A 27,614-nucleotide genomic window follows, 5' to 3' on the forward strand; every position below is an offset into this window, starting at 1 on the left:
GATCCTGTTTCTTCTCAATGGTCATTCACCATTTCTAGCAAGAATTAGCCACTCTTCTTTTCTTTCCTCCCACTTTCCACCCAGGCACACAGAGATTAGTTGTTTTGAACCTCACTGACGTTCTGATTGAGATAAATAGGCCATAGATAATTTATTGAACCCGAATCCTTCTTCATCTGTATAGATAATGTCTCACTGGGTAATACATTCATACTTTTTTCCTTTCAGAGCTGAGTTTCCCTTTCATGAGAGAGAGTTTTAAATGTTCGGTAAATAGTGATTTTGGACATTGTTCTTTTCACTTCTGCGAACAGGGTTTGAAAGTAACCCTGTCATGAGATGAGAGTCTCATCTTGCGAGGATCCTGTGTAAAATGAGCCTTGGAAATGTCAATCTAGTTCTTAGTGGATGTGGGTTCTTAGTATAAGTGGGCAATTTGTTCAGATGTTACTCTGATCCACCTGTTGGATGAGATGCCGAACTGAGGGCCTGTGTGCCCCTTCAACGGGGCATAAAAGATCTCATGGAATTATCCGAAAGAAGAGCAAGAGAGTTATCTTCATGTTCTGGCCAGTGTTTATGCCACAAAAGAAATAGATTATCTGGCCATTACCACAATGCATTGTGTGTAGGTTGGCCGCAGTTTCTACATCACCATAGAGACTACACATTGAGAAGTACGTCATATGGCATGAGAGATGCCATATAAATGCAAGTCTTTGTTCCTTCTTTCTTTAAATCCATGTTGCTATTAAGTTAATCTCTCGTACTACCATTTCTTGGTGTTCTGATTTATGGATATATCAAAGCCAGCTTGCGCTTTTCTGTACTATTTCTAAAGGTTTATTTCATACTTGAGATGAGGTGCTTCATTGAATATTTCATCTCGTCAGGTCAGTATTCTGGACTTAACAGCATTCACACAACCTATTTCTGGAAGTTATAACAAGTGTCAAGCTAAGATGGCCCTTTCCAAATCTCCAGGTCCATGAAAGTTGAAGTGCCAAACAAAAGCAGAAGCAAACGAGGACTTGTTATCAAGGGCTGGGCAAATCCTGGGCAACCACAGCTGTCTCTAGGGGCATAGGTTTGGCACCCCTGCAGTAGGGACAGTTTGTCGAAGTTGATCTTGAGATGTTTTGTCAGTTGGCAGTGGCAGCAACATTGCCCTGCTCTAACCCGTGCAATACTTAGTTAGGGGGGATTTTGTCATTGATTTTGGAAGGTCAATATGGTAAAATATTGCATTTTTTAATATTGATGCCACTCACTATCAACAGGAAAAAGAATTCACACACATTGCACTGTACTCTCAATTTCTACTATTATTAGAGGTAAAATTAAAATGACGAAATCAGATTGCTCTATAACTGGAAGAGCAGAACACCTGCAGTTAAACATACATTTAATGGATGGTTGCTTTTCCTCTCCACTTAATGGAAACTGATTTTCATTGATCCAGGTGGGAGGACATATTGGCTTTCAAGGGAGTCAACTTCTATTACATTATTCCATAAACAGAGGTAAATGATCATCGATCACACCTTTGCTGTATTTCTGACAGCACTGCAAAAGGTGGAGAACCAGTCGAGTGTTTGTGACCATTTCAAGATTAAAGTCCATTTGATACCCTGATTAAATAAATGCAGCTTCTTGCTCCCCCTACTGGTTGCATGTGGACAAGGCTCGTGTTTGAGCTTCCTGTTGTCTTTTCTCCCGCCTGCGCAGACTAAACCTTCCACATACGCAGAACCCAATTTGTTTTAGCATTGACCCGTTTGCCAACCCAATGGGGTCTCTCTGAGTTGCTGGAGAACTAAAACTGCTGCATTTCTTAATCTCCTTCAACAGAAGCATTCCGTGAAATCCCACACATTTGTTACACTGAGAATGGACTCTGAATTATTTTTACAACTCTTACCTCCATGACAAACTTAAAGGTAATGCCTTGGGCTGTCTTTTCAGGTGATTATTTTTTTGTCAAATGACATGGCTCTTCTGGCACAATCTGAAATGAGGGCAAACCGTCTGCCATGATCATTTCTGAGACCGCTTCAGCTATTTTATTCTCAAATAGTAATTTTGCTGTAAAGATTAATCGGCAACCTTTTTACTTAAACTGTCCACATGTATATCTCATTCCATATTAAAAGCTGACTAAGGAGTAGATTATTAGTAACAGCGTGAGCTCTTATTCACCATTTCCAAGATCTTTTCTCATATTTGAAATGAGGTGCTTCAATTAAGTATTGCATCTCTGCAGGTCAGTTTTCTGGACTTAGAAAGAAACATAGAAACATAGAAAAAATAGTCGCTGGAGGAGGCCTTTTGGTCCTTTAAGCCCAATCCACCATTCATTATGATCATGGATGATCATCCAATTCAGTAGCCTAATCCCGCTTTCCCCCATATCATTTGATCTCCTTCGCCCTAAGTGCTACATCTAACTGCTTCTTGAAACCATACAATGTTTTGGACTCAACTACTTACTGTGATAATGAATTCCACTCTCTGGGTGAAGAAATTTTTCCTCATCTCATGTACTAAATGGTCTACCCCGTATCCTCAGACTGCGTCCCCTGGCTCTGGACACATCCACCATCGGGAACATCCTTCCTGCATTTATCCAGTGCAGTCTTGCCAGAATTCCATAGGTTTCTATGAGACCCCCCTTCCCCCTCATTCTTCTGAACTCCGGCGAATATAATCCTAACCGATTCAATCTCTCCTCGTACATCTGTCCTGCCATCCCAGGAAATCAGTCTGGTAAACCTTCGCTGTACTCCCTCTATAGCTGGAACATCCTTCCTCAGATAAGGAGACCAAAACTGCACCCAATATTCTATGTGTGGCTTCACCAAGGCCCCGTATAGTTGCAGCAAGACGACCCTGCTTCTGTACTTGAATATTGTATAAATGATTTGTGTAATGGTGCATAATCTTTGGAAGGGAGGATTACATGAAGACCCGACTAAATCTTCATCAAAACTACTTTCACACCTATCTTTGGAAATTAAAACAAGTAAATGCACTTTTAAAAAATTCTATTTCCTCCGCTTTCCTGTATGAAAGTGGCAGCTTGTGTCAGGGTAACATTCCATAGGACAAGCAGTCTTCAGTAGCACAGCCATGTTGGCCAGTGCATGTTGCCATTGGATCCAAACCTGATCCAATTCTGGGCAGTTGAACAAACGCTGGCCGTTTACCCTTGCTCACTGTGTCCTTTCCTTTTTCTTCCCCCTTCTTTTTACTCCTTCCCCACCCCTACCCGTTTTCTCTTTCCCCCTTTGTCTCTTTCTCCTTTTTCTCTTCTCTTCTTCCCCTATGTTCTCCCACCCGCCCCTCTGCCCTCTTTCCCACAGCTGTAGTCTAGGGATGTGATGGCTGTTGTGCCACCCAATTGCCTTGGTTGAGTTGGTTGAGATGTGCTAACTCAGCACAGGTCAGAGATCACAACCAAGACCTTCAGGGCTGTTGGACTAAGTGGTATTTCAGACAGTGCATTTACCCACTCAGCCGCAATGAAACTTGTTTTACCTGCCAGTTGTAGGGCTGGTTTCTCCAGTCCTCCAGCCGCGTGTGTCCCAGTGGCGCGCCATTCACTGATGGTGGGATTCCCTACTCCCGCCACTTGCCAATGGGATTTCCCATTGAAGCCCCCCACCCCAATGCCACCGGGAAACCCACGGGCAGGGGTGCAATGCTGGTGGAAACAGAGAGTAGGTTGGATTTTTCCTATTGTAAAATGACAGGCATGCTGGATAACTAAGGTAAAGAGAGCAACATTATTCCCTTTCCCATTGATTACAGATTCAAGGGAGCAGGAAGATTCCAACCATTGTCATTTTAAAAAAATGTTTCACAATCTTACCATGATCCCTCTCTTCCAGATGGCAGAAGTGAACGGAGTGTTGGAAGAGGAGTTCACGGTTGCCCGTCTGTACGTTAGCAAAATGAAGTCTGAGGTGAAGACACTGGTGAAACGTGCCAAACAACTGGAGAGCACCCAGCTGGACTGCAATAAAAAAATGAATGAAAATGAGCGGGAACTAGCAGCTTGTCAGCTCTTACTGTCTCAGGTATGAGAAATGGAAGCTCACAGTGCAAATGGGACATGTTTCTAGGTCTACTGGTGGTTCAAGGATAGAACTCAGGGTAAAATAGGCTGCTTGGTTTGATGATTCATGAAGATAAAAGGAGGCCAAACAGCCCTCATGCGTACATTTTAAATGGGTTGAACATTATGCACAACACTGCAAGGTCAGTAGAAATGTAAAACGGGTGAGATCAGATCATTCACCTGATTTCAATGGTAAAGAAGATCAAGTAGGGTAGACAGGAGGAATGTGATCCGGCATTGGTTTCACCTGAGAAGGTTAAAAGTTCCAACAATTCTTCCTGAGGTAAGGGGGCTGCATGGGTTTTATCACAGTCGCCAAGAAAAGAGGATGACCATCGCTTTTGATTAACTGAATACTATATGGGAAAGATTGTAACCCAATCTTTACGGTTTGGAATTCTTTCTTTCTCAATGCTTTTTATTGATTTTTGTGATGATATCTTGGGAAGGTGCCACGAGTGATATTCACAGGTTCATAGAATCCCTACAGTGCAGATGGAGGCCATTCAGCCCATCGGGTCTGCACTGACTATCCGAAGGAGCCCCTCACCCAGCCCCCCCCCCCCCTCCCCTCCCCCTTCCTCCACTCAATCCCGTAACTCCACCTAACATTTTGGACACTAAGGGGCAATTTAGCGTGGCCAATCTACATCACTTGCACAGGGGCAGCACGGTAGCATGGTGGTTAGCATAAATGCTTCACAGCTCCAGGGTCCCAGGTTCGATTCCCGGCTGGGTCACTGTCTGTGCGGAGTCTGCACGTCTTCCCCGTGTGTGCGTGGGTTTCCTCCGGGTGCTCCGGTTTCCTCCCACAGTCCAAAGATGTGCGGGTTAGGTGGATTGGCCATGCTAAATTGCCCGTAGTGTCCTAAAAGTAAGGTTAAGGGGGGGGTTGTTGGGTTACGGGTATAGGGTGGATACGTGGGTTTGAGTAGGGTGATTATTGCTCGGCACAACATCGAGGGCCGAAGGGCCTGTTCTGTGCTGTACTGTTCTATGTTCTATCTTTGGACTGTGGGAGGAAACTGGATGAAACCCACGCAGACATGGGGAGAATGTGCAAACTCCACATAGACAGCGACCAAGGTTGGAATTGAACCCGGGTCCCTGGCACTGTGAGGCAGCAGTGCTAACCACGGTGCCGCCGTGCTGTCGCATGTCGTTTAATCAAAAATATTTTATGCAAAACATACCTGTCTCCTGTCTACCAACCTGATAGGTAGAAAATATTGATTCATGATCAACAGTTTGTTATACTTAAGAGGAATAGCGTGCATATGTGTGTGTGTGTGTCTGATCGATACAAGTGATTTTCAAAAACAAACACCTTAGTAATGATAAATTCATGTGTTTTGTTGACTATCTGTTGTGAGTAGTGCAGTAACTGTGTTCTACTGAGCACTGGCATTTCCATGGAAAGATAGAGTTTAATTTCTAAAATGCTTCTTAAAGCCAACTAAAGTGGCTGACGGACATTGAGGGACTTCTGAAGTGCAGTCAGTGCATCTGGGCTCTGGTCTTTCAAACTGCAGACAGTCCACAAGATTTCGAGATCATCATGTTTTTTTTCAACCGATTTTCATTTGTCCTTGCACAACCTGTAGCAGCTTTCCCCTGAACAATGTTTGGAAGAGTTCACAACAATTGGGCCCCACTTTGAAATATGGTCCGAATTGCTTCTTTACAATAGGATTAAGAAAATCTATGTTTATTTTTAACTGTTCTCGGCAGCTGAGGACAATATTGTGTGTGCTACGCTGACATGCCTCTTGACGATTTTACTGTAAGTGTGCGTGAGAATGGGCAAGGTGCTTCTTTTCTCTCTCATAAACATCTGCTGGTCCCCGCCAGCTGTCACCCCAAAGCAAATCTCTTGGGTTCAGGAGCTAGCAAAGGAAAGTATTGGACCTGTAATCTACCCAGCCTGGGGTGCAATAAGTTCAGACACCGAGGAGCAGTTGCTAAGTTAGCCATTTGATATTCCTGCCTCTCCACCCTGCCGGGGTACCACACCTGCTGTCCCATTGCGTACGTTTCTCACGTGCCTCTCAGGACTTTTGATGTAGCATTTCTCACAAAAATGCTCGCCTGACTCCCACAACGGTCGCTGTTTGCGAAATATTTAAAATTTGTTCCTGTATCGTTAAGATGGACCTTCAACCTGTCTGAGTTCTTATAGCCAGGCTTCATGCAAACAGTGACCGCGAGTTTAGATCTCAGTAATGCAAACGTTTGTGTGCTCAAAGTAATGTTTTGTGTGTGTGTGCATGTTTTTTTGCCTTCACTAATCATGCATCATAATGGACAAATACCTGTCATGTAATACAAGATTAATGAAGCCTTTTTGCATTTAAATTGTAATCAGATTCATCATTGTCTTTTCCAGCTAAATGCGGTGGATACAACTTAAATATTCATGATTTTTCTCACATCGATTTCCTGCATTGAATATATTTATGAAGGGTTCAACTGGCAGCTGCTTCTTCAGTGACCAGTGATTCCCTTGCTCCAATCTTTCTCCTCCCCTCACTTTTTTCCCCTACCCTGTCACTCTTGCCCCCCTACCTTCACTTTATGCCTCTCCCCCACTCCGTCCCCGAGTACCAACACTGTTTCCCTCCATCCCCACTCTTTGCTTTTCTCTCACTCTTCCCCCTACCCTGTCAACACTTTCCCTCCCCATCAGTCCATTCTCTGCCCCACCATTGTACCCCTCCCAGCCCAAACTCTTTGCCCCTCCCCTTCCAATCTTTCCCTTTTATGCCCCCGGGGCTGGATTAGCATGCCAGCAGCATGGATTCAATTCCCGTACCAGCCATCCCGAACAGGCGCCGGAATGTGGCGACTAGGGGCTTTTCACAGTAACTTCATTGGAAGCCTACTTGTGACAATAAGCGATTTTCATTTCATAATGTTTTAGGTATTTGTAAATCTGTGAACCAGCATTTTCAAATAATTCATGACGGTGCAAATTATTGCCCCCCTCCCCGGTGTTCAAAGTTTCCCTTCATATAACTGCTGCTCCCCCCACCCTCTGCTGCACCCCACTTGTGAGTTAAAGATTCGCAATACCGCTGCAACCGGTCCACACCAGACACCATTTCCCTGGCCCTACATTCATCCCTAAAGCATCTTGAAAACAAGGACTCTTACATCAGACTCCTATTTATTGACTACAGCTCCGCCTTCAACACCATAATCCCAGCCAAGCTCATATCAAAGCTCCAAAACCTAGGACTTGGCTCTCCACTCTGCAACTGGATCCTTGACTTTCTGACCAACAGACCACAATCAGTAAGAATGAACACCAACACCTCCTCCACAATAGTCCTCAATACCGGGGCCCCGCAAGGCTGCGTACTTAGCCCCCCTACTCTACTCCCTGTACACACATGACTGAGTGGCAAAACTTGGTTCCAACTCCATCTACAAGTTTGCTGATGATACGACCATAGTGGGCCGGATCTCGAATATCATCGAGTCACAATACAGGAGGGAGATAGAGAACCTAGTGGAGTGGTGTAACGACAACAATCTCTCCCTCAATGCCAGCAAAAGTAAAGAGCTGGTCATTGACTTCAGGAAGCAAAGTACTGTACACACCCCTGTCTGCATCAACGGGGCCGAGGCGGAGATGGTTAGCAGTTTCAAATTCCTAGGGGTGCACATCTCCAAAAATCTGTCCTGGTCCACCCACGTCGACGCTACCACCAAGAAAGCACAATAGCGCCTGTACTTCCTCAGGAAACTAAGGAAATTCGGCATGTCCACATTAACCCTTACCAACTTTTACAGATGCACCTTAGAAAGCATCCTATTGGGCTGCGTCACAGCCTGGTATGGCAACTGCTCGGCCCAGGATCGCAAGAAACTTCAGAGAGTCGTGAATACCGCCCAGTCCATCACACAAACCTGCCTCCCATCCATTGACTCCATCTACACCTCCCGCTGCCTGGGGAAAGCGGGCAGCGCAATCAAAGATCCCTCCCACCCAGCTTACTCACTCTTCCAATTTCTTCCATCGGGCAGGAGATACAGAAGTCTGAGAACACACACGAACAGACTCAAAAACAGATTCTTACCCAGTGTCACCAGTCTCCTAAATGACCCGCTTATTGACTGACCTCATTAACACTACACCCTGTATGCTTCATCCGATGCCAGTGCTTATTGTATATCTTGTGTTGCCCTATTATGTATTTTATTTGCTTCCCTTTTCTTCCCATGTACATAATGATCTGTTGAGCTGCTCGCAGAAAAATACTTTTCGCTGTACCTCGGTACATGTGACAATAAACAAATCCAATCCAATGGCTTCATGCCTTCTCGTGGTGGTGCAGCTCAAACTAAGGAGAGAGTGGTCTGGTTGGTCACCCTGTCCCACCAGCGTGTAATGAGGTTTTGCATTCCTGTGAACAATATATTGTCGGTTTGAAAAGATGACTGCCGTTGTACCATTGGGAACAAATTACTTGGGTGAAAAAGGTGATTTCCCAATAATAAAAAGAGAAGTCATAGTTGTGTTTACAAAAGTGTAATCGTACATACACTAATCTGCAATCTATCAAGTTACTGGTGAATGATAAAATTTCAGCTGCTCTGCCAGTGTGCGGTAGGTACTAGAAATTAGCTTTGTCCATCATCTACATGCCTTGCAGTTATTTGTAAAGTTGTAAAATGTGAGTGAGCATGTTGATAGCTGCAATGTAGGCGAGAAGCGAACGGTGTCCATTGCACACAAAAGACAAAGCAGCTGACACTGAGCTTTGTCCAGGATCCAGGGTTGGAAGTCTTAGCTGACATTTAGCTTCAGACTATTACTAAATGTTTCCCAGCGCACTCATGATTTGTGTAATTCACACCTTTACAACCTCTTTTTGTGCTGTTAATCTTTTGAAAGCATGAAGCCAAGATAAAATCACTAACGGATTACATGCAGAACATGGAGCAGAAGAAAAGGCAGCTGGAGGAGTCTCACGATGCGCTTGACGAAGAGATAGCTAAACTCCATGCTCAAGGTATATCCTGGTTTGAAGCTCAAGTAATCCAGATGCCTTAGTCCACTGGATCATTGATTTACGATGCTGCACATTCTATTTTGACTGAGTACTTTACACTGTACACTGGTTTAGCACAGGGCTAAAGAGCTGGCTTTTAAAGCAGATCAAGGCAGGCCAGCAGCACGGTTCAATTCCCGCACCAGCCTCCCCGAACAGGCGCCAGAATGTGGCGACTAGGGGCTTTTCACAGTAACTTCATTTGAAGCCTACTTGTGACAATAAGTGATCTTCATTTCATTTCATTTCATTTCATCCACCTGTTGTAAAATATTGGATTCTTTCAAAGATACTGACTTGACAATTATTTTTCAGGAAAAAAAAATCATACCTGAGCATGAGAAGGGGAAAGAAACAAACAATGGATTTAACTTTGTGGATGAAACAATTATTATGGAAGCACAAGAGTAGTTTTTAAACTGATATCAATCGTTATTAGTTGAAATCCACTTGACTCTTCTGTTACTTAGACACACATCTCCATCCCTCATGTTCCTCATGAAGTGAGCCCATTTGGACTGAGCTGTCCATTGACGTTGTGTCAACTTTCCAAATGCTTTGGTGGCTTCAAATATTCGGCAAAACAAACTAGCACCTGCTCTATTATCAGTTTTAATCAGATCCAACCTCATGAGTTGAGGTGGAAAACGACGAAAGCTTGTATGTGTTCCAACTCTGAATTTGATAATAAAAGCAAAATGCTGGGCATGCTGGAAATCCAAAATAAAAACAGAAAATTGCTGGAGAAGCTCAACAGGTCTGGAAACAACTGTGGAGAGAGAAACAGGGTTCAGTTGAATATGACTCTTCCCGTACGGACTTGAAATGTTAACTCTGTTCCTCTCCGCAGATACTGCCGGACCTGCAGAGTCCATCCAGCATTTTTCTGTTTCTGTTTCTGAATTTTAAAATGTTTCACATGCAGTGCCAGTAGACTGCTAATGTGCGCATATGGCTAATGCTCTGTTGAAATTGCTTAATAGAAAAGATGCATAAAGTGACCTTCCAGGACAAAGAAAAGGAGCATCAGACCATGCTTCAGGATGCCAATGAAATGAAGGTAATAACATGGATGAGATGCATCAATGTACGTGCTTTGTGACGGATCTGTTCTGAACTCTGTTAGTTAGACAGGAAAAAAACCCACTTGATCTCTGTGTGGGTTTCTTTACAACTTTTCTCCCGTACAGAGTCGTTAATGTCTAGAATATTAATTGACAGGAAAAACCTGATGCTTGACAACTGCAACCTTGTAACCTAGCTGTCAACATTTTTATATCCTGTCTTGCATTCCCCCGATCCAACTTTCCAATCCTGACACCTCTTCCCCTCCATAGAAAAAATAAATAATAACCTTTTATTTCTAAACAGGCCCGATAAGGGAATCCAAATGGAGGTTTATTCTAAGCAACGCGGCATACAGCACAAAGGTCCCAACGGGGACTATCGATGAGGCTGGTCCCAATCTGGGCCGGCTTTTATGTGGTGATTTCTATCAGCCCAGGCTGCCCATTAGTGAAGGAGCTCATATTCCACAAGCCCCAAGGGGAGATCAACCGGGTTGTCCCCGAGGGTCATGTGAGGGTTGTTACAATTTCAGTGAATTCTGTTTTACCGGAGAGGTCGGGAATGAACTTCACTGTTTGCTAACATGTGCTGGTTCACCTACTCCAGCAAGAGAACGATGGGCTTGCTCCAGTTGGTAGAAGGCAAGGTCAGCTGATGTTAGTGATTTAGACTTACTGGGGCCCAGGCTGCTTCCGAACATAACCCGAAATGGCCGGGAGGTTGGTGGGAAGCCGTTGCCTAGCAATAGATCAAGCAGCAGGAGACAGTCACCAGGGATTTAGGGAAATAATTCCAGGCAGGTTCTTCTGATGTAGGGAATCCTGTTGGGAGGTTGGAGAGGGAAGGCCAGGGCAAGTAAGGCTCCAAGTATCTTTTGAAGATCACACCAAAACAAATGACAAATGTACAAGGCCTTGCCAGGCCTCTCCTGGTCCTGGGCCCCGTTCTGGGCCCTGTTACCAGAAGGTTTGACCTTGCAGGGAAACCCTCATTGGTACCATGCTCAGATTAAAGCAACTGACTGGAGCCTGATGACACTATTGGAGACCAATCTGTGTATTAAAGTAGACCAATGAGTTGTAAGATAATTTCTCACTTAAATATCCCACAAATTGAGGAGGATGGTGAAATGATTACCTGGTGTGTTAACCTCTTTAATCTCCACTTGGTACTTTTCATAATTCTCTCAAATGTTTTGCTTTAAATTTTAATGAGGCCTTTGCTTTTGACTGGTGATATTTACACTAAAATGACAAAACTCATTACAACAGCTTTCATTGTTTAACTGGTGTTTGGCTGTTATAAAACAAATGCGATTCTTGCCCTGATAAGAAAGAAACCTCTTCATGTTAATTATTTAGGAAAAGAAGATTTTATAAATAAGACATTTCCAACCTACTTTAACAGATAAGTGATCCAGTGATATTTTCACGAAGCACATTGGGCACGATTCTCCCAAAAGGGAACAAAGTACCCTAGCGAGCGCATTTAGCCACCTGTTTCCCGGCGCTCACAGTACTGGGAAATACATGGCTATTCAATGCGACTTGTGTTTTGTACAGTAGGGAGCTCTGTCATTCTTAAATGGTGTGGAAATCTCTGAGGTCCCCAAAACGATCCCCAACCTCCCCCACGCCCCCCCCCCCCCAGCTCGAATGCAGTATAGGAGGGTCCCCGGGCACCCCGCACCTCCGTAACACCCACGTCGAGCAATAAATTACAGCTTGGCACGACCAACCTGGCAGTGTCCCTGCCAGCTGGCAGTGCCACCTGGGCACCTTGGCAGTGCCAGGGTGACAACCAGGTGACACTGTCAGGCTGGCACTACAAGGGCACCATCCTGCCCGAAGGACATGCAGCTGGGAGCCTCCGATCCCCTTGGAGACTCCCACAAGTGGCATTCCCTCTGGTCCCCGTTTGTGGTCTCTTACGACAAAGGGGTTGAATCCCAAAGCCTCAGGTACCTCGGGAAGCTGCACATTAGAGGGAGGGTTACTGCCTCGCTGTAATATGCATATTTGCTGAAAAGTGATCCCGCTCATTGTAAGCGGGACTCACATCGCAACATCTCACGAGGTCGCGTTGAATTCGCGAAGCTTTGCGAGCTGGTTAGATCCCGGGACCGGAGTCTCCCGACTTTCAACGGTCATGCTGGGCTGCAGCGTGTTTGCTAACAAAAAGATTTAGCAATTGTTTTCCTGAAGACTGAAATAAGGACAGGGAAGCTCCGTTTGAGGATTCAACATATTGAGAAAAGGCTGATGATTAGAAACTCCATCACGACTACCTTGCCTCCATATACTGAGCTTCAAAACTGGAAGCATCACCGGTCGGACCTGTGATGGAAAATCTCTGCATGGAAGATGCTTGTAGGGTCAAGGAGTAGACAGTGGAACTCCTAAGTTGATTTCCCCAAAGAACCAGTAATAACTCAGGAATCATTGTGTATAAGTGTAGGGAAGAGTCCTAACACAGAAAGGTAGCAGGAATTCAATACCTCTTAACTCATTTGGTGTCTTCACCTAGAAAACTCTGGAAGAGCAAATGGAGAACCATAGAGAAGCCCATCAGAAGCAACTGGCACGACTGAGGGATGAAATTGATGAAAAACAAAAAATAATTGATGATCTAAGGGAGTAAGTATTTGACAGAACTTCAGACTATAATGTGGTAATTAAGGAATATGTAGAGTTAAAATATATATTTGGCAAAAACAGTAAAACCACTTAGCTTTTACTGCTCTCGCGAGAACAACCCCAGCATCTCCAATCTATCCACACACATGTACAAGCTAACTTTTTTATTCTGATCATGGAAATGTCTAGGGTTGAATTGAAGTAATTTGACTAAGCAAATAAGAAGGTTAGTGAACCTAAGGGAAATTAGGAATGAGAAAAGGCCATTTAATCCATTATAGTTTTTCCTCTATGGCTGTACTTTCCCATAAGAGTATCAAATTATATTTTGAACAATGCCAATGTTACTGCATCTACTACTTTGCTTGGTCGATTATTAGAAATATCTGACATTCAATAAAGTTCTTCACCTCCCTGTTTTACATTTACTATTCAGTTGGGCGTATGGCAGCAAAGTGTTTAAGTTAATGGACCAGTAATCCAGAGGCTTGAACGAATGATCTGCAAACAAAAACAGAAAATACCGGACAATCTCAGCAGGTTTGACAGCGCCTATGGAGAAAAAAAGGAAGCTAACTTGTCGAGTCTGGATGTCTCTTTGTCACAGCTCTCTGTAATGATCTGCAAACATCAGTTTACAACTCTCTGTGGCAGCCAGGGAATTTAAATTCAATTATTTAAATAAATCTGAACGGTGACCATGAAACTATCAGATTGTCGTAAAACCTGCCTGGTTCACCAATGTCCTTTAGTGAAGGAAATCCTTACCCGGTCTGGTCTGGATCCACAGCAATGTGGTTCGCTCTTCAATGCTCTCTGATGTGGCCCTGTTGCATTGAAGAAGGTGGTTAACTATGAACACACTCTCTTAATGTTTCTGGTAGTGTGGGCTGATTTAGTCATAGGGCGCAATCTAATCAAATTGCAACAGAGTCCCGTGACGAGCGTGTTTAGCCGGGTGTTTCCCAGCACTCTCAGTGGCGAGAAACATCACACTATCTATCGGGACTCTGTTTGAATTCAGAGCCTCAGTAGGGAACGTCCTGCCGAGGCCACACTTAGTCAGTTTTCCTGGACTGAGGAGCTTCACTCGCCGGAACTCCTCAGTGCAAGAGGAGATGGCGTCCCAATCTCTCGACCTGCCTGACACAATCCCAAACTCCCCCCAAAGCCTCAACTCACCTATAAGGGTGCCTCCCTCACATGCGCAGGACACCCCCAGGCCTGACCACAGGAAAATGCCACCCTGGCAGTGCTCCTGCCACCTGGCAGTGCCAGGCTAGCACACAGGTGGCACTGCCAGGGTGCCAGCTTGGCAGTGCCCATGTGCTCAGGTGGCATCAGCAGTGCCACCCTGCCCAAAAGGCAAGCACCTGGGGGCCGCCCATCCCCTGAGAGACCCCCACAAGTGCTGTTCCATCTGGTCCCCGTTTCTGGGGACCAGAACTGAACTGAATTCGTCCAAGGTCTCCGAGGCAAAGGGGTTAGACCCCGATCCCAACGCCTCGGGTAGTTCAGGCTAGTGCATATTAAAGTGATACTAGCCGCCTCACTGTCATATGCAGATTTTCCAGATAGTAATCCTGCCCACAATGAGCGGCATATTGATCGTAACGCCTCGAGAGATCATGTTAGATCTCGCGAGGCATGATGAGCTGGGTAGATCCCGGAAGAGGGATCCCCTGGCATCTACCAGCCACGCCACCTTTCGGGCGCAACGTGGTCAGTAGATCATGCCCATAGAGTCATAGTGGTCTACAGCACAGAAAAGGCCCTTCGGCCCATCATCTGCGCCGGGAAAAATATCCACCTTAATATTCTAATTCAATTTTTCAGCATTTGGTCCATAACCTTGTTTGCCTTGGCATCACAAGTGCACATCTAAATACTTATTAAATGTTATGAGGGTCTCTACCTCCACCGCCCTTTCAGTCAGTGAGTGCCACGACCCTCTGGGTGAATAAGCTTTTCCTCACATCCCCTCTAAACCTCCTCCCCTTACCTTAAAGGGGCTGTTTAGCACAGGGCTAAATCGCTGGCTTTGAAAGCAGACCAAGGCAGGCCAACAGCACGGTTCAATTCCCGTACCAGCCTCCCAAACAGGCGAGGGAATGTGGCAACTTGGGGCTTTTCACAGTAACTTCATTTGAAGCCTACTTGTGACAATAAGCGATTTTCATTTCATTTTCATTAAATCTGTGGCCCCCGTCATAGACATAGAACAGTACAGGACAGAACAGGCCCTTCGGCCCTCGATGTTGTGCCGAGCAATGATCACCCTACTTAAACCCACGTAACCCGTATACCCGTAACCCAACAATCCCCCCATTAACCTTACACTACGGGCAATTTAGCATGGCCAATCCACCTAACCCGCACATCTTTGGACTGTGGGAGGAAACTGGAGCACCCGGAGGAAACCCACGCACACACGGGGAGGACGTGCAGACTCCACACAGACAGTGACCCAGCCGGGAATCGAACCTGGGACCCTGGAGCTGTGAAGCATTGATGCTAACCACCATGCTACCGTGAGGCCCCTGATCTCTCCATCAAAGGGAAAAAAGTCTTCCTGTCTACTCTATCTATACCCCTCATAATTTTATACATCTCAGTCATGTCCCCCCTTAGTTTACTCTACTCCAACGTTCTGCTCAATCTCCTCTGCACCCTTTCCAGTGCTATTACATCCCTCCTATAATGTGGTTCCAGAACTGCACACAGTACTCTAGCTGTGGCCTAACCAATGTTTTATACAGTTTCAGCATAACCTCCCTACTCTTAAACTCTCTGCCTCGGCTAATAAAGGCAAGTATACCATATGCCTTCTTAACCACTGTATCCTCTGGTTTAGGGGCTGGTTTAGCACAGTGGGCTAAACAGCTGGCTTGTAATGCTGAACAAGGCCAGCAGCGTGGGTTCAATTCCTGTACCGGCCCCCCTGAACAGGCGCCGGAATGTGGCGACTAGGGGCTTTTCACAGTAACTTCATTGAAGCCTACTTGTGACAATAAGTGATTATTATTATTATTATTATACCTGCTCTGCTACCTTAAGGGACAGGTCTACATGCACACCAAGGTCCCTCTGATCCTCAGTGCTTCTCAGGGTCCTTCCGTTTTCCCTTGCCTTGTTTGTCCTGCCCAAGTGCATCACCTCACACTTATCCGGACTGAATTCCATTTGCCACTGACCAGCCCATCTACATCCTCCCGTAATCGAAGGCTATCCTTCTCACTATTTACCACCTCACCAATTTTCATATCATCAGCAAACGTACTGATCAACCCTCCTACATTCATGTCTAATTAAGTGCACAGGCTCTTTCAATTATTTTACACTGATGCACACCCACGTTCACTTAAAGGGCCTGACTTGTCCTTGGGTTGCTCTGCAGTGGTGCACCTTTGAGAGAACCTCACTCACCACCAATCCCTCAAGGGCAGTTAGGGATCAGCAATAAATGCTGGCCTTGCCATTGACACTGCGAATGAACAAAAACATATCATTTTCCCAGTTTCCCTTTATTGTTGTTCTCTTGGCTTATTTTGGAATAACAATTCTAGAACCATAGACATTGACTACAGGAAAGGAGGACTAAATTAATCTCACTGCCCTACGGTCTTCCAAAGCCCTGTAAATTGCTCTCCTTTGAATGGTTGTCTACTCTTCAAAAATGCAATGGTATCTGGATCAACTATTCCGTCTCTCCTTCATCCTCTTGGTAAATATCTAAATATCTCTTACGTAGATGTCACTTGGCTGATTGTTAGCGCTCTTCCCTTCTGAATCCAAACGTTGAAGGTTTCATTCTCTGTCAGGGTTCCAGAATGGAGGCTGACATGTGTTGCTCAGTTGAGGCATGGGGCGGGATTCTTTCAGCCCGCAGATTCTCTCCGCAGAGCGGAAAATCGGCACCGTTGGCGCTGGCGTGGTTGATGCGGCGCCGGTCGCGGGCCACTCTAAGCGGCCGGCCAACTGATTCTCCGGCCCGGATGGGCCGAGCGGCTGTAAAAAAAAAACTGTGTCCCACCGGCGCCATTCTAACCTCTTCTGAGCCGGGGGGACCTCGACGTTGAAGGGTTGGGTGGCGGCCTGTGGGGTGGGAGGGTGGGTCCGACCCCGGGGGGGGGGGGGGGGGGCTCCAATGTGGTCTGGCCCATGATCGGGACTCACCGATTGGCGGGCCGGCCTCTCTGGCTGGGGGCCTCCTTTCCTATGCTTCATCCCTGCAGTCCTGCGCCATGTTGCATCGGGGCCGGCGCGTTGAAGGAGGTCACTGTGCATGCGCACATTGGCGCCGGTGCCACTGCGCATGCGCGGATCCCGCGGTGCACAGTTCGCGCCAGGTTCGGCAGCTGGAGTGGCGTGAACCGCTCCAGCGCTTAATTTTAAATATGTGGATTACAATTCCTCCTAGTTTTCCCTGTTCCATTGGGCGGCATGGTGGCACAGTGGTTAGCACTGCTGCCTCACAGCTCCAGGGACCCGGGTTCAATTCCATCCTTGGGTAACTGTGTGGAGTTTTCACTTTCTCCCCGTGTCTGTGTGGGTTTCCTCCAGTTTCCTCCCACAGTCTAAAGATGTGCAGGTTAGGTGGATTGGCCATGATAAATTGCCCATAAGTGTCCAAAAAGGATAGGTGGGGTTACAGGGATAGGGTGGCGGTGTGGGCTTGGATAGAGTGCTCTTTCCAAGGGCTGGTGCAGACTCGATGGGCCAAATGGCCTCCTTCTGCACTGTAAATTGCGAATAGCATTTGTTGAGAGCGGAACCTTTTGAAAGATGGAAACACTAACATTGGTCTGTTCTGATCTCCTTAATAATCAATGAAAAATGCAGTGTTACTTAACAGAGTTATTTTCTTACTCTAAATTGGAAGAAGAATCTGCTAACTCCTATTAAAGCCGCAACAGAAGCTAACTGGGTTACGGGGATAGGGTGGAGGCCTGTGCTTAAGTAGGGTGATCTTTCCAAGAGCTGGTGCAGACTCAATGGGTCAAACGGTCTCCATCTGCACTGTAAATTCTACGATTCTATGAATAATTCCAGTCGTAAAAGTTACTGTTCTTAACAATAGTTTCTCACCTCTGATGTAATTTTGGTGAATCTATGCAATATTTTCTGTATAGCTTTAATATTATTTTTATAATGGAGTACCTAAAGTTGTGCATACCATAAATATGGCCTAAACATTACCTTTATAATTTATCACCATGTTTGGCTCCATATTTATGTGGCATAACCTGTCTCTATATCATGGAATATTTTACCCCTAGGTCTCTGTTCCACCATACCCTTCCCATTCAGTATATAATCTTATTCCTTGATTTCCCTCACCTCTCTATGCTTAAAACCTTTGATGATGTCCCTCCCTTTATCAGTTTTCCCTGCGCCCACCCCACATCCCTACTCCCATGCTAATCTTTAAAACCTTCTGTAATCTATTCTCCTGGATCGTTCTTATACTCCTGGAATCACACATGTTGCTCTTCTCTCTACCCTTTCCAATGCATGCTTACATCTTTTTTTGTGACATTGAATAATGAGCAGTTTTCTAATTGTGTGGTGACATATAGGCCCAGGCCTTGTGGTCTCTGATTTATCCGAGACCAGGCATTCAACCCAACATGCACGTCAGGACCCCACGGAGGACCTGGCACGCTGACTTCCATTGGAACTGCCTGGGAAGTTTTTAACTTCAGATAGACAATACTCATGCTCCTCTGGACCATCCGCAAATCTCTCCGAGTCCAAGTCAGATCCGGAGATTTTGGACAGATCCGATTTATTGACCTGGATAGTTACCTAGGAAATATTACACAGAAAAATTGCGAGCCTAATTGCTGGGTAACGATAGAACTGCCCCCCCCCCCCCCCCCCCCCCCCCAGGAACACTCACACTGGCCCTCCGACTATGTTATAACCTGCAGACTATTCCCCCCTGAGCCCCCGAATACCCTGCCAATGCGACCTGACTATCCCCAATCCACTTTCTCTACCTACCACCCTACCCATCTGATACCCAGCCCACTTATCTTCCCTATCCATTCGCTCATTCATCTACTCACCCCTTCACCCACTCACTGACGTTCAGACTGGGCATTTAAACTTATCATATGGCAGCTAGTGCTGTGAAACAGGGCCATGTCTTGTTTTCCCCTCTGACACTACCCCACTGCAACGGAGCTCTCTGAGGGATGTTGTACTCCACATTTCTGGTAAAAGCTGGGCTTGGGAGACCCAGCAAGATATTCTCCACAATTACTTCCCGGTCAGATTCTGTCTGCATGATTCCTGTTTCAGTCCCATTCATCCTACACTGACAATGCACATTAATTTTGCATAATAATGTACACATTCATTGTAAATCTTTTGAAAAGAAAGCATTAGCTGAATCATCTGTGTTAACTGCTTTCCATCTTTTAGCGATCTCAGTAACTGGAACAAATCTGACAGTTGTTGTGAATGCTCCCCACTATGTGGGCTTGGTGGAGTGGGGGAGGGGGGGTCTGGCCATGGGGGAGGGTGAGATGGAGGCATGGGATGAGCCTAATTGATACCCCATTGATACTGACGGGTGGGATTCCCACATCGGGCCCTTCTCGTCCCCAACCTAATTGTACAGACCTTTCCCAATGCTGGGAATCCGATCCATGTACTCCCACCCAATTCTCCCAGGCAGCTCCCGCAATCATGCCTGTTCCAGCAGGCTCCATTACATTACGCCATAGAATCATTTGCAGCACAGAAGACCAGTGAGCCAATTGAGTCCATGTTGACTCTGCAGAAAAACCCTATCAGTCCCATTCCCTTGATCTATCTCTGTAACCCTAGAAGCCATCCAATCACCATTCATCGTCACAATTCCCATCACCCTTTGAGGCAGCGAGTTCCTGGTGGTCACCAACAAAATAACAAAGAAAAGTGCAGCACAGGAACAGGCCCTTAGGCCCTCCAAGCTTGCGCTGACCGTCTACACTTCTGGGTTCTGTATTCTTCTATTCCCATCCTATATGCATTTGTTAAGACGCCCCTTAAACCACTTACTGTCATTGCCACTTTATTATCAGACCAGAAGCTGCGAGTATGTTTCTTATATTGACCAAATGACCACACAACCAGTATGTTAGTTCCAAAGACAGTTTATTTTAAAACACAAGACTTATTTCTATGTGCAATGATACACGCGGCTACGTATTAAACTACACCTATCAACTTAGATGACCTTTACTTAACTTTTGGATGACCGGCTTTGTGCCGGTAGATAAGGCCTTTACCTGAGTCCCTACGTGTGTTGGCTGGAAATCGTCAGGTTCGTCTCGGCTGCAGTACGTCTCTCTCTCTCTCTCAGGTAGCGATCGCGGGTCTTGAACTTGGTTGGTTGTTATGCTGCAGTTGGTGTGGGCAAGAGTCTGATCCCAAAAGGCACGGATCCCTAGTGCGCAGGGTTTCTTATCCTCTTTTCACGCCCTTTTGGGCGGGATTAACTCAGGGTCCAATGGATCGGTAGAGTCTCAATCACTCTGATCGATACCAGCCAATTAGGGGCCTTGATGGCTGGGCGGGTCCTAGTCGTTATTGTTCCAAGTGTGTATGCCTTTCCAAATAAGGGGGAGTGGCGCCTGGGAGACTGCTACTGTTGCTATTCCTTGATTTGAGTCTATTGTCCTGGGGAAATCGATGATTGACCTTTAACAGGTGCAGGTTTCAGTTGGGTCTGGTTTTTCCTTTGCACAATACACAGGAGCTGTGCACTGTCTGTGTCCCAGCTTGACCACAATTCCCATTACCCTTTTCAGGCGGCCATTTTAGATGGCCACAGTGTTTTTTAAAAAAAATTCTTCCTCGCATCCCAACTGCACCTCGTTCAAAATCTTAAATCTAGATATGGCATTGTCGGTAAAAATACTGTCGCTATTCGGGCTCTTTTACTGTTCAGCCAGATTGCAAAGCTATTTATAATTTTAGACAAAGCACTAGCCACCAAATACAGAGGATTACACAGTGGGTAATATTTAAAAATCTATACAAAGTGTGTGCAACATAAGTGGATTACAAGCATGAGCATTTACAAAGTGGGCGAGGTAAAATATTCTTCCAAGTTCAGTTATGGTTGGTACAGTCACCGTGATTAAAGTCAAAAGGATTGTATAATTCCAAAAATAATCATCCCCTAACAGAAGTTAAACCTAATACAAATATGTACATGTAGATCCTTTGATTCTGCATTATAACTAAGCCAAACTGCTAACTCCTACAATACTGTATTTACGTCTTTCTGTTGACATCTGAATTGTAGAAATGGTCACATTCTTCAGTAAATTATAACAAACAAAGATCAAATGATATATGCAAAGTAATGAACGCACCAGCACTGTGGTTTCTAGTGCAAAATAAAAATTATACACTTCAAAACTGGGAAATGAAACACTGCTGAGCACAGTTGCTGTTATTCCCCAAACACAGTAATTACCGTGTCTGCATTTGTGTGTATTTATCTCCATATTTAATAGCTTAAACACAAATTGTGCTGATCTGATTTTGGTTCAGTTGTGGAATTTCAATTGATTAGAAAGGAGATGTGGAATCAAAAGGCATGACGTAAATGGAAATGTCCAGTTTAATGTCATAACCTTGACAAGATAATGATGTTGTGTGGGTTGACTAGAATTTATTGACAGGTTTTCCATTGTTCGTACTTGAGTACGGAAACGCAAATGGTTTGCAATCTAAAATACTTCTGCTTTTTTTCTTTACACCTGCCAGTTGGAACCAAAAACTTGTGCTGGAGCAGGAGAAACTGAATTCTGATTTTGACAAGTTAAAAATGGAGGAGCATGAAAAAAGTGACAAGCTCCAGAAACTTGTGTAAGCTGATTCTTAACATGACCTCTCCTGACACCATGAGAACTGTGTTATTTAACGATTACTGCTTCGTAATAAAGTTGCAGGTTTCTCTTTGGAATCTGGAGGCTGGTATGGCAGCTCTGTCTGCATCTGCCAATGATACTCAATGTTATCCACAATCCATATCCATGCTTTCCAATTCTTGGTGGGTGACTGGGTTGAATGGAATCACTTCTGTGCGAACAGGGAAGAAAGCAAGAGAGAGTGGAAGAAGAAGGGCATTAGTTTACCTTGTGAAAAATCAACTGACAGTACCCAGGGAATCTCTAATGCCTGTCTTGGGCTGTTCTGGGATTTTGGAAGAGGAAATTTTAAAAAAGGAACTCCCAATTTGGTCATCAGTGTGATGATGCACAGTATTGATTTGGTCATTGCTACCAATAAACAATATTTGTCCAGGCAAAACATCCTAGTTCTGGCCTTCTCGCTCCTTTTTCTGTTCTAGTGGTGGTATGTGAGTGTCTACATATTTTTTTGCAATACAATCCTTGCATCTGTTGTCTACATTATGTATTGGAGTTCTTGTTTTGCTCAGAGGTGCCATGTAGCTGACCAGTGACACCATCACCAGACTGCTCACTATAATAGCATGGTGGTTAAATAACCTTATGATTATAACGTTCGGCTTATTGTTACTTGCAGACAATTTTCTTGTAATGTGATCTGTTTACCGCTAACTTGGTAAATTATACAACACCGAGGCATGAAATTATTTTCATGATACGCTGTCAATCTGAAATAAAATCTGACTCCAAATAACTTTTATGTCCTGCTTTTAGACTTCTTAATGACAAAAGAGAGCAAGCAAAACAGGACCTCAAGGGGCTGGAGGAGACAGTTGTAAGTTTCACTGTGAAACCTATTGGACTTTTAATGGACTTGCTTCAGAACAAACTAGTTCCCTCCCCAATTGTGTAACTTAGCTAAACTCTAAGGCCACTTTTCTGTCGAACAAAGACTGCGCCGTTCCAGTGTAATATCTGTAAATCGTCCCCACATACAACTTTCCCAGTATTGAATCCACAGTCCCCAATATACACCGTCGTGAAATTATTGTTAGCATTTTTTAACGAAGCTTTGCAGTCTAAATATATCTCCCTATGGACTAGTTAACCTACATTACAATTTGTTTATAATTTGCAAACTTTCAATGTAGTGGCTGGAAAGTGGGCGGTTAGAGGAGGGACATTTTCATTGGTGAATCATCTTTCCTAACAAAAATGGCAGACCTGTAGTCACCTTCTAAATTTCTCAGGGTAGCGGAAGTTGGGGGTGGGGTGCCGAGGGGCATACATTTTCCATATAACAGACCAAGATCCTGTTCTGCTCCGCGAATGCTGTTTGCTCCGTTGTACATTATAATCAGCAACTTTTCTTTTTCAACAAATGGATGTTTTTCTTGGATATGGGGTTATTGAACACTGTTTCACCTCCTCCCTCCACCTCCCCCAAAACCCAAATCAAATCGTAATGACTTCCAATTGTTTAAAGCACCTTCAGTCAATGGGGTTTGTGCTCATTAGTTACCTATTTCTACGTATCTAAAATTAATGTTTGGAAAAGCGTACAAGCTTATTTAAAATCTAGATTCCTTAAACCTGCTAACATTGACCACTTATTCTCTTAACAAGGCAAAAGAACTTCAAACTCTCCACAACCTCCGAAAACTTTTTGTTCAAGATCTCACAACCAGAGTCAAGAAAGTAAGTGATTGATTTAATTCAATGTTGTTTCTTAACATAGGCGCTAAGGATCCATTGCGAGCATGTATTTGGAGATGTTTTTCTCCCTAACCTTTAACCCAAACAGTTGAGCTAATTGTACTTATGCTGTTGTAGGCATCATGTGAGGTATGTGAAGATGAAATTATCTAAATGCAGGGACTTTCCGGCCCTGCCTGCCACTGGGACCTTCTAGTATCGCCCCGTGACGGGTCTCCCAACGGTGCAGCCGGTGAGCAAGGCAAATAGCCATTGCCTTCAGCGGGACCGGACTATCTCGCCACCTTCGCTGTGGGAAGACACGCCACATGGATTGAGGTGGGAGGGGGAGGGGGAGGGGGGGGGGGGGGGGTTGACGGCGTGTGGGCTTAAGATCCTGGCCAAAGAAACAAATATTAGGAACCAATGCTTTCAAGTAACTGTCAGTATCCTCACCAGGGATATTGACATGTGAAAAGCTGCCGGTTTTCCCAACTGGAAACAGCCTTTGTATGTTTCACAATAGACGTTAGAGTGCAGTATGGGAGGGCAGGTTGCCTTGGTGGCGATCATCTCCCTGTGGAGCTGGGGGATCATGCCAGCTCCTTCTGCTCCATTGGAAGGTGACTTACAAAATCACAATCTTTCTAGAGCTGACTTTTTGATTGGTAGCTGCTGAGGAATCTTGAACATGCCACTTCTTGCCTGATGTGGAGTTTTAACATCACTGAAAGGGTCTCCCATCCCAAATGCCAGCCTAATGCACCATGGTGGCACATGGTGACCTCACAGCGCCAGGAACCCGGGCTCAACTCCGGCTTTGTGCGGAGTTTGCACGTTCTCCCCATGTCTGCGTGGCCTTCATTCAGATTCTCCCCACAGTCCAAGGAAATGCAGGTTAGGTGGATTGGCCATTTGAAAAAATTACCCCCTTACTGTCCCAAGATGTGCAGGCTGGGTGGGGTGACAGGGATACGGCGGAGGAGTGGGTCTAGGTAGGGTGCTCTTTCAGAAGGTCAGTTCAGGCTCAATGAGCTGAATGACCTCTTTCTGCACCAGCAATTCTATGGCTCTAATTGATATGCTTGGCTTCCACTTGAGTGAGCAGCACTGGAAAAGAGGCCACGGGACTAGGTAGATCTGAGCCGTAACCGGGAGATGGGGTCTGACCTTGAGGAGGGGAAGGGATCCAATTGTTGGCAACACAATAAACTGCATTTCAGAAAATACTGAGGTATAAGGATAGAAACAATTGCTGAACAAATGTTAACCAATAAACAGTTGAGTAAAAATGAATGAGCAATAATATTACCATAATGTTGGAAGGCCAGTGCGTGGGGAGGAGTGTGTGGGTGTGTGTGTTGGTGTGCGCGGTGGTAAGAGTGAGTGAGAAAACTGAGACTGGGCATACACCCCCCCACAAATCACCCACCCACCCACTCACTCCCACCCATCCACTCACCCCCACCCATCCACTCACCCACTCACTCACTCACCCACACCCACCCACTCACACACTTCCACCCTCTCACTCCTACCCACTCACTCACTCACTCACTCATTCACTCACTCACTCACTCTCTCCCACTCACTCAGTCACTCACCCACCCACTGACTCCCATCTACTCGCTCACTCAAACCCATCCACTCTCCTACCTACTCACTCACTCACTCTCACCCACACCCACTCAGTCACTGACTCCCACCCACCCACCCACACACTTCCACCCTCTCACTCCTACCCACTCACTCTCTCCCACCCACTCACTCACTCACTCTCTCCCACTCACTCAGTCACTCACTCATTCATTCACTCACTCACTCTCTCCCACTCATTCACTCACTCATTCACTCCCTCAATCACACCCGCCCATCCATCAACTCATTCATTCCCACCCATCCACCCCCTCCCACCCATCCTCTCACACCACACCCAGCCAGCCACCCATTCACTCCCACCCACTCACTCTTTCCCACCCATCCGCCGCTCACACCCTCCCACCCACTCACTCATTCACTCACTCACTTGCTCACTCCCACACACCCACACCCACCCATTCGCTCACTACCACCCACCCACCCACTCAAAGTTTGCGTAGGAGACAGGAAGGGTCAGGGTGGCGTGTAATTGCTGTGGGTGTGTGTGGCAGATATGCTGTATCCCGCAGATAAGTGAAAAAGCCACATACCTCCTGAATCCAACCATTCTTGCCTTCCTTTAGCAGCCGCATTTCCCAACATTGTAGAAACTGGGCTGGCTAGAGTTAAATTTGAAATGGTGATCAAATAAGAAGCTTTCAACCTCATTATAATATTTAAATTGCTAACCCGCATCCTGGGAGTGTGTTGGTTGCATGTCCCTATCCCGTCTCCACTTGGAGTTGGAGGCTGGTTAACCTTTAACCTGACAACTGAGACAAGTTCATCCAACCTTTGAGGTTAAAATTCTTTCAGTCTTTTTTCCTTTGATTCTAATAAAGGTGAATTCTGCATTGTACTAGATGTGAATTTCCATAGAGCTGAATTCGATCTACCCCTTTAGGTATGTAGATTACAGCCATTAGAGTGGTCCCATTAGGGCTAACATCCGGAATACCATCTGTTTCATTCCGAGGTTTTGTATTGCGGGGTACACACTAGTGGCAGCAGGCTGGGATTAATCCATAAAGATCCGAGAACATTTTTGTGGTGAATGTATAAATACTGTTAATTCACCAGTATACTGTATTACGTTATACCATGTTATTAACCCTGTGGGCTCCATCTATGGGCCATTGTGTGGCTTCACCCACAGGGAGAGAGTGGAGCATGTACGGGCTCTGCCCATGGCTCCACCCCTTATAGGAAGTATAAGAGCAGCTGACCTGCGGGACCGCCTTCAGTGATGTACCGGTCGCAGGCAGGCAAAGTTATAAGCTGATTAAAACCACTGTTTACTTCGAAACGAGTCTTCGAGTGAATTGATGGTCACGTCAATTTGTTGATTATTTTTAGCAATTGAAAAATGTTAGTGCCGCATGCAAAATTATGAGGAATTATGAGTTCTGGGAAAAACTGTTTCCGCTTGCAGGAGTGTCAGTGACCAGAGTGCACAGTTTTAAGATAATTGACAAAAAACCCAGTGAAGGGGATTAGTTATTTTTTAACTCATTGAATTGTTGTGACCATGAATGCATTTGTTGAAGCAGATCCAATAGTAACTTGCAAAAGTGCAGTGGATTTACGTTAAGAAAGCAGAGAGCCAAGAAATAGCTGACACAGGCATGTTGGGTTAAACCTCCTGCCACCTTTATGATTCCAAGGGCAGAATTTAATGAGGGTGGCTGGGAGCCTGATGACTGCAGCCAAAACTGGCCACAGCCCTGCCGACCCGATCTCGGGGACCCCCGAAGGAATTAAGTCCCCAATTGGTAGGGGCTCCTGGCTCCCAGTGGGACATGGAATTGCTGCACTGTCCCCAGTAATGACCTGCCCCCGAGAGTTGTCGGCTAATCAGAGGCAGGCAGCTCTCCGTTACCGGCAGCACCACTGGGAGTGGTGGCTGCTGCCGGTCGGTGGTACACTTGGCCGTTCGCCAGGGATCCCTGGAGCAACGTATGTGCAGATGGCACGGGGGAGAGGGGGGCGCTCGGTGGCGAGTGAGGAATAGGAGGTGGTTTCAAAGGAAAGGACAGCGAAGTGGGCCGTCTCAATATCTCCCCCCCCACCCTCCCAATGCCAGATTCCTTGATCAGGAAGGGAGTATTTTGAATGAGGGACCTCCCCTATTAGGCTTTAATCTGACTTGTGCTTCCTGTGTGGCGATTCTTGTTCCTGTTGCTGGTTGAATGCCCATGGTGGCAGAATGAGGCCTTCAAGTGGTCAATAGTTGCCCACTTAACGCCCTCAATTGGTATGTCAGTTTAAGGTCACCCACAAGCCTTCCCGTCCGACTTAATCAGGGAAATCCGGTGGGGTCCCCACATCCACCTGCCCAAACGCCCTCATCCACTTTGGAACTCGCCTCTAGTGGGAGCATTATGTTCTGCCCCTTGATTCCAAATATCCCTTTAGTTAAATGAGTGATGTAAACACCGAGGTAGATGATCTCTAGAAGGACCAGATCATCTTGAAACTTAAACCC

The 27,614-nt window shown here is 45.6% G+C and overlaps 1 protein-coding gene across 1 annotated transcript in view; it reads left to right on the forward strand.

The window, feature by feature from the left end:
• LOC119962107 (kinesin heavy chain) overlaps positions 1 to 27,614 on the forward strand; it is a 251,142-nt gene that overhangs the window by 196,022 nt on the left and 27,506 nt on the right. Inside the window, exons 16-22 of the mRNA XM_038789984.1 lie at positions 3,891 to 4,079; positions 9,021 to 9,138; positions 10,161 to 10,237; positions 12,772 to 12,881; positions 21,651 to 21,752; positions 22,571 to 22,631; positions 23,423 to 23,494. Of these exons, the coding sequence (XP_038645912.1) occupies positions 3,891 to 4,079; positions 9,021 to 9,138; positions 10,161 to 10,237; positions 12,772 to 12,881; positions 21,651 to 21,752; positions 22,571 to 22,631; positions 23,423 to 23,494 (729 nt within the window). The remainder of the gene's footprint in view (positions 1 to 3,890; positions 4,080 to 9,020; positions 9,139 to 10,160; positions 10,238 to 12,771; positions 12,882 to 21,650; positions 21,753 to 22,570; positions 22,632 to 23,422; positions 23,495 to 27,614) is intronic.

This window comes from Scyliorhinus canicula, chromosome 2, assembly GCF_902713615.1.
Source record: "Scyliorhinus canicula chromosome 2, sScyCan1.1, whole genome shotgun sequence".
NCBI classification, from domain to species: domain Eukaryota; kingdom Metazoa; phylum Chordata; class Chondrichthyes; order Carcharhiniformes; family Scyliorhinidae; genus Scyliorhinus; species Scyliorhinus canicula.